Source organism: Benincasa hispida, chromosome 11, assembly GCF_027475165.1.
Source record: "Benincasa hispida cultivar pf3 chromosome 11, pf3_genome.v1.1, whole genome shotgun sequence".
NCBI classification, from domain to species: Eukaryota; Viridiplantae; Streptophyta; class Magnoliopsida; order Cucurbitales; family Cucurbitaceae; genus Benincasa; species Benincasa hispida.
The window spans coordinates 86,219,714-86,228,241 of NC_143488.1; the positions used below are offsets into that span (position 1 = coordinate 86,219,714).

The window sequence follows — 8,528 nt, forward strand, 5'->3', positions numbered from 1 at the left end:
ATGGAACTTTATTTATTCATAAGAGTAAATGCCAAATAAAATAACTCTTATTTTATTCATAACAATGTGTACAGTTTACAAACTACGAGACTCTGGGAGAATTAGGACACCAATCCCAACATATTCTGACTATTTTGAATTTTTTATATATACTATGATTTATGTTGAACATTGATTCAATCTATGATTTATATATTGTAGTATAACTGATAAAGAAATTACATTAAACAATATATACTCGTAATTTATGCATTGTACTGTCATACGGATATTGTTATATTGAAACTTTCGAATGGTACATCCATCTATTTGAGCATATTTCAAATATATTTATCAGTATATTTCATATATTGGTTAGAACATTTGCAAACATGTTCAAATGTATATTTCAAAATAACATGAATTCACCTAAAAAACCAACATGTCGTGAAACCAGTTGTATTTGAGTACATATCAAATATATTTATCACTATATTTCATATATGAGTTAGAATATTTGCAAACATCTAATACTATGTTCTGAGGTATATTTTAAAATAACCATGAATTTGCCCGTAAAATTAGTTGTTTTATAGGTTAAATGCATTAAATGAAAAATAAAATCACATTAAATGTATTTTTCTCTCTAATTGAAAATGAGAAGAAATCTCAGTTAATTAATAGTATATAATAAATGCATTTTCTCTCTAGGGTACTTCGTAAATATGGAAAAGTATATAACAAATGTATTTTCTCTTTCTAATATTCTCTCTGACCACACATCACCAGGGTTATTTTGGTACGAAATGAAATGAATCCCTCATATGAAAATATAAAATTATTTAGACATTTATGAAAATAAGTTTTCAAAATGGGTTGAATCTGTAATAATCCCTATCAATGAAGATAATTATTCGGGATAACAAGAGAAATAGTGTTTTTTAAAGTTTTATTTTAAAAAATAGCAAGACGTTTTTAGGTTATGAAAACTATCCCAACAAATTTTGATTTAATTAACTACTAATTATTAGATTACATAAATATCCCAAATAGTATCTACATTTAATTTAGAAAAATTATTTCAAATAGTAAAATTATTGAAAATATTTACAAGATATAGAAAGATTTTAGAACTATAATGATAGACATTGTATCAATACCACTGATGGAAGATTTTGTAAATATTTTGGTTTATTTTTCATATTTGAAAACTTCCTTTAATTTATTCCAAAAACACATATTTTTTAAAATCGTAACAAGATTTTGTTGGTATTTAAAATAATTTTATTAAAAAAAAGTAAGATATGATCCAACCTTCTAACAAACTAAAATTTGATTTAAATATCCTAAAATAAAGGACAACCCTAACAACATGAAAAATATCTAAACATAGAAATCATAAGAAAAAATTCATTACCGTGTCTTTATGATTCAAACACAAAAACCTCATTCGAACCTTAAAAGCGAAGAAATCCTCGATTGCAAAATAAGATTGCTGGTTAGGAGAAAAAATAATTAGAATATAATTCTTCTTAACGAGGTTTTTTTTCTTAAAAAAAATTCCAGAAATCTAAAGCATTAAGAATATTAATAAACTTAATAAGATACAATAGTAGAACACATGAGCGACATCACAAAATTAAAACAATATGGTGGGTTATGGGTATTTTGAATGAAATTTCAAACCTAAGAGTAGTTCATGACATTTTAGCACCAACGACGACATTTATAAAGTTGGGAACCTCGATTATCAAATAAATTCTTCTTCAATCGAATTTCATTGTTCATCAAAATAAAGATTGAAATCAAATAAATTCTTCTTCAATCGAATTTCATTGTTCAAATAAATTCTTCTTCAATCAATTTGAAAAAAAATTGAAATTTTAATAAAGATGAGCGTTTAGAGAGTTCAAACTAAGATATGATATAAAATATTAATTAGAGGAGGCAAACATACGTTAAAAATGAAAAATAATTAGATAAATTTAGATTATTTCATATTTAAAAATAAAATCTAAAATACACAAAAATATATGAATAAAAATGGAAAAACGAAAAATAATTAGATAAATTGAAAATAAAATCTAAGATACACAAAAATATATGAATAAAAAAATATTTAGATAAATTTATATTTGAAAATAAAGATTGGATCAAAATTCAAGATTCAAATCAACTAATTCGATTTTTTTTTGGTAAAGTTAGATTCTGTACTAACATGGAAATGGGCAATTTACTATAATTTAAAACAATTCCCTAATATACCCATGAATATTCTCTTCCTTAACCAATGTAGAACTTATTTGTACTTACATTTTCACACTAATATTCTAAAAACACGTGAAAATGAGAAACATAAACATATATAAACAATTCCGAATATTCTTGTTTTTTAAATTCATATTTGTACTGCCTTGTTTCTTGTTTATTTTCTATTCTATACTTTAGAAACTATAGAAAAAACTAAAATATCTTTTGTAGATTACAGTCAATGGGTTTCCAATTTAATTAAAAGTTTTAAATGTATTTCTTAAACATATAGTTAACTAAGAAAAGAAAGTTTAAGCAAGCATTAAAATATATATAGAACTAAAAAAAAGAAAATAAAATGGAAAGAATGAGTTGAATTGATCATCATAACATAAGGATATTTCTAATTTTTAGTTGCTTATTTAATTTAATAGTATTCCATTGCATCAGTTATCTAAAAAAAAAGTATTCGTGACGGTCTCTTTCATCAATTATAACAATGTTCTCTAAGATTTCATTGAACTTGTCAAATGGTTTGTTTTACAAAAATAGAAAGCTAGATATATTAACATATTTGTTTTACGATAATTTAAGATGTCTTGGTATTTGGAGATGTCATAGTATTTTCAGTAATGTAAGATTTCAGATCATCTCGAGAATTTTGTATGTTGTCCTGAAGTATGAATATCTGGATTATGATCATATCTTGTTTACCTTTATATTTTATTGACATTAGAAGCATTTCAATGGACAGTGAAGAAAGTAGAAGGTAGAGAGTAAATGAGAAGCCTAGAAATAGGAGGGGTAAGAATCAAATTAAATGTGATACATATGTGGATTCATTCCAAAGCGGATTCCAGAAAATATGGTTTGCAAGAAAATGAAGAAAGTAACAAAGATGGCAGCAAGGAGAGAAATAGTAGCCCATGGCGTATTACAATAATCACGTCTCAATGAAGCCATCCACCGGTTCCTTCGTGTCTTGCAATGCTTATGTAAATCTTTGCTTACATCTTCATAGTAAAAATGTCCTTGAAATGTCACACCTTTTCCTATATTATTAAACATATTCGAAACTTCTTCATCACTTCCTCCAATAAGATTAGTTATGATTCCCTTCTTCATAAGTAAACTTGAATCTTTCTCTCTACTTATCAAGGCCCCTAGAAACAAAACATAATGGATTGCATAGCTTTGATTCCCATTTACACCTTGAAAATTCTCAAACGCCATCAAATTCCTCATATAGATTTCGAAGAGACCATGAATTTCAAAAGGTGGGATCTTAAGAACCCCATCTTTAAAGGTTACGTTCAAAATGTTGTCTGTTGATCCTTTCTCCAAGATCACTCCAGCCTCATGAAGCTCAGTTATAGATGGAGGAAGCAACAAAGATTTATTATTATTGCACTCAATAATGTCTCCATTGGTTGGGGAATAGTAAAAGCATAAGAAATACACTAAATGTCTTATGTTTTCTTTAGGGGGCTTATTTTGAGGAGTCTCACAATTATGTTTCATAAAGTTATCTCCAAAAAATTTATGTAAAATGTCTACTAAGGTGAAGCTATTATCTGTTCCTCGAATAATTAAGTCAAAAAGATCCTGAAGAACAAAGAAAGGAAGTTGATTTTCAAGCATGATCAAGTCATGATATAAATTTATGTTCATGGCTTTGAATACTAAAGGATCGACTCTTGATGTTGATGTAGATTGAGTTTGAGGGCATATACCATAAACAGATACCAAAAACTCGACTATGAAACAACCATCCACAAGCATCATTCTGACAAAGTCGTGGCTATTCATGTTGTTGGCAAAATCTTCATAGCAATTACGAGCTCTTGTCTCCCAGCACATCAAAGCGGTTTCAACAACATCCTTGTACGAAAGTCGTTGTCTGTTTATACGGGCAATAAATCTACGGAGAAATTGTAGTTTAAATTGTTCCATCGGCTTCAAATCTTTTCGACCATGGTGAAAAGGGCCGATGGAAATGAGTTGAGGCTCATACGCTGTACGATGAATATTGAGAAGTCGTTTCGAAACACGATGGATGCAGCATTCTTCAGTAACAAAAGGTAGTCTTCGGAGCTCTGCTTGGATTAATGTCGCCATATTATAGCTACGTGCTTTTATTTCAGCATTATTGGGCTGATGCATTTGGTTGCGACCAATCTCCATTTAAATGGAAACAATATATTGAATAATTGATTAATGTGTTTCATACAAAGTGAACTAAATTGTAGATATAGCGATATGGATATCTTGGATGTTGTGTGGAGCATTATGATATGACTCAAGCTTAATTAATTTCACATATATAACTAATATTTTAATTTCTTGTTTACTCATTCAATGTTAGTACTTTTTCCAATGGTTTTGTTATGCAATCGACAAATAAAAAAACAAAAAACGTAATGCGATATAGAATGTCGTGGTTCAATAATAGTGTCTTAATTATGTCTACATACAGAGAGAAAACGATTTTATTAGAAAGAATCTTCATAGATATAAGATAAAAAATTATTGAGTTGCTGCTAGACAAGTAGAGCTCTCTATCAAATTATGAACCTTGTAGATGAATCCAAGGTTAGACAAAAATTGCTTAAGTTGCGTGCTGGAAGCAAGTAAACCAGCTCACTATCAAACCATGTAAATTTGGATGGAGGGTTAATCTAACTTAGTATATATTTTTGTTCGAGGGGAGAAGATTAAAGGTGTGAATGGTGGACAATGATATATATGTAACACCAATGTGATTTGTGGTTGTGCTCTATCTGATTTTACTCTAAACAGTGTTTAATTTATTGTCTTTATCACGAATTTTCCAACCCATCGTGTTATTGAACTCAGAGAGTAATAATAGTCCCCAACAACACCACCAGGTTGATTATTTGTGTATTATTATTCATTTTCAAGGGGAAAAAACTACCACATGCATTAACTAAAAAACTATTTAGGAAAATGAACTAAAACATTTATAAATATAGTAAAATTTCACTGTCTACCTATGATAACTATGATAGACTACTATTTCAAAATTTTGAAAAAATGAGAAAAAATCAAAATTTTGAACCGAAATTTGAACTATGCAACTTTTAATTTGTGTCAACAAAATCCTCGAACTTTAAAAATTTTAAAAATTAACTGATATATTAGACATGAAGTTGAATAGTATTTCTAGGTCTAGCCATATTTAGAAGGGCTAGTTGCATAAATAAAATTCAAGCCCAAAATAATAAAATATATATTACTAAGATAAAATAATTGCATATATAGATCAAAAAATGGTAAAAGACTAAAAAACTCATGCCTAGTCATCATTTTGCTCGCTTCTTCCCAGTTTTCTCAAATTAAAAGCTATCACTGATATCTACTATCAGTTGCTATCGCTGATAGGTTATAACAATTGCTATCGATGATAATTGCTATCAGCGATAGCTTTCAATTTGAGACAAATTAATACAATTTTGAAATATTAGCTTTTAATTTGCTATCGATTATCAGTAGCTATCATTAATTTATTTTCATCAATTGGAATCAACCTTGAAATATCAATACTTAAGGTTATCAGTGGCTATCAATGATAGATTTATAAATAGTGATCGACTTTGAAAGAAGACTAACAACTTTGATTACCATAGTAACTATAATTAATAATCTTTTATCATGGCTATCATTGATAGCAGCTATCAGTCGCCATCATTGATAGAATTTCATCAATTAGAATCAAACTTGAAATATTAACACTTAAGGCTATCAATGATAGACTTCCATAACTGGTTATCACCTTTGAAAGAAACTCGATATATAGATATCATCTAAGTTCTATCACCGATATCACTAACATCACTCATATTGTGGTTATCAGTTATAGCTTCTTTCACTGATAGCATCACTGATAAGATGCTATCAATGACTCACTAATATCATGCTATCAATGATAGTTCTCTATCACCGATAACGTGCTATCAGTGGTAGCTTCTATCACCAATAACGTGCTATCGGGTAGCTTCTATCATCGATAACGTGTTATTGGGTAGCTTCTATCATCGATAACATGCTATTAGTATTAACTTCTATTATTGGTAACATGCTATCAATAGTTGTTTCTATCAATCCTAGCCACTAAATACCTTTTTGCCCCTTTCTTGTCCTTCCCAAACATTTATAAGCCCCTTTTATTTTCGATGATAGCTTCTATCATTAATAAACATGCTATTAATGATAACTTCTAGGCATTCCACTTACATTTTAGTTCGAGATTCAACTTTATTAATTACATTCACTAAGTTGGTTATCAATGATAGATTTCTATAAGTGGCTATTAACTATGAAAATATAATCAAAGATTAAGATATCAATGATAGAAAATATTAGTGGCTATCACTAATAGACTTTCATTTGCTATTTATATTTATTATTTGTATAATAATCAAACTTGATGATTGACTTGTTAGTATTAAGTCACTTTTATGAATTGAGTATTTTCAAGTCTTGGGTATGAAACACAGACATAATTCTTGTGAAAAAAAAAAGGGAAGAAGAAAAAATTCAAATAAAAGAAAGAAAAAATTTAAAAATAAGAGAAAGAGAATAAGCAAAAACTAAAGAAAGGAAAGAAAATTAAATAGAAAAAAAGAAGCAGAAACTGAAAAAATAAAGAAAAAAATTTAAAAAAAGGAAAAAGAAAGGGAACAAACAAAAAATCAGAGAAAGAAACTAAAAAAATAATAAAAAAAAGAGAAGAAACAAAAATAGGAGAAAAAAAGAAGAAAGAAAGAATAAGCAAAAACCCAAGAAAGAAAATAAAAATAAAAAAAGAAATAAGCAAAAATCGAAGAAAAAAAGAAAATTAAAAAAAAAGAAAAAAAAAAGGAAGAAAGAAGGAAATGAAAGAAAATGAAAAATAAAGGAAAGAAAAAGAAAGGGAAAAAGAAGGAAATGAAAGAAAATAAAAAAAAAATAAAGAAAAGAAGAAAAAAAATTAGATAAAGTAAAGAATAAAATTAAAAAAAAAAAAAAAGAAATGGAAGAAGCAAAAATTAAGAAAGAAAAGAAAATGAAACAATGAAAAAAAAAAGGAAGAAGAAAAATCGAAGAAAGGAAAAAAAAACATAAAAAAAACTTTAAAAAAATGTATACAATAAGATAAGAGAAAGAAGGATAAAATTAGAAGTTAAAAAAAATCGACTAGTCAATTCATCAATATTTACAAATATTTTAAAGGTATGACATATTTTTTAATTTTTTTCTTAATATCCTATTTAGAAAGCGTCAAATAAGAGAATGACCTCATGGACAGAAAGTGTTTAGATTTATTATTCAACATTTTTTTTTTAATTAAAGCTTAGTGATCGAAATGGATTTAATTTATTATATTTTTTTCCTTTAATTTTAATTTAATTAATTTTTTTGAAGGACCAAATCCTCTCTCACAAAATCTGATCGGAGTTTGCCGATAACGCCGCTTGAGCTGTAAAACATATTGATTGATTAATGTCTTACGAAAATGATGGTTACTTAAATTGGACATTTGATGAATATTATATAAGCCTCCTTTCAAATCTATTCTTTTCTTTTTTTTTTATTTCATCTATAATTTTCATCTCTAATATTTTAGATTTTTTTTAAAAAATAAATTAACTATATATATGGACATGAATGTCCCATGGAGGAAAATCAAATAATTCCTTCGTTCAGCTCATTCTAAAGTATTCTTTATTTTATTGCCCAAGTGGTTCTAAACTTAAATCATATTGATTTAAAGTCAACTAAAATTTGATGGTGGTTTTGTTTTTCCTTCTTTTGTTTTAGGTATTGCAATTTAACAAATGATTCATTCTTTGTATTCGTCGAAATAGTTCGTTTTTAAATTTTGGTACATTAAACTCGTATGAAAAAAAATGATATAATCTGTTTTATAATTTAAAATTAAATATTTAAACACTTGTATATACTTCACATGATTTTTCTATCGAATAATTATTTTAAATGATAAAATTGCTAAAAATATTTTCTCATATAACAAGATGTCTATCGGTGTCTATCGCTATCTATCATCGATAGACAACACCATTTTATTATAGTTGTAAATAAGTTTGTGTTGGTTGGAAAAGAAGAGGAAAATAAATATGCATCTTATGTATGCGTCGATGGTCATGCATTGACTAGAAAATAGGCAATATGCATTTAAGTATGTATGCGATGACCATGCATTCCCGTCACAAGTTTTCTCGGTTTCTTGCCAAGTATAACGAGAACGTAAGTTTCTCGGAGTGATCCGAGGTCGAACA

The 8,528-nt window shown here is 27.5% G+C and overlaps 1 protein-coding gene across 1 annotated transcript; it reads right to left on the bottom strand.

Annotated features, from left to right (window-relative positions):
• Positions 1–3,045: 3,045 nt before the first annotated feature.
• On the bottom strand, positions 3,046–4,413 carry LOC120090889 (UPF0481 protein At3g47200-like). Its single transcript, XM_039048585.1, has one exon. The coding sequence runs from the start codon at positions 4,411–4,413 to the stop codon at positions 3,046–3,048; it is 1,368 nt and encodes a 455-aa protein (XP_038904513.1).
• Positions 4,414–8,528: the final 4,115 nt, after the last annotated feature.

Bases quoted from the DNA above. Each gene is read 5' to 3' on its own strand.
- LOC120090889 (XM_039048585.1), bottom strand. From the start codon at position 4,413: ATGGAGATTGGTCGCAACCAAATGCATCAGCCCAATAATGCTGAAATA.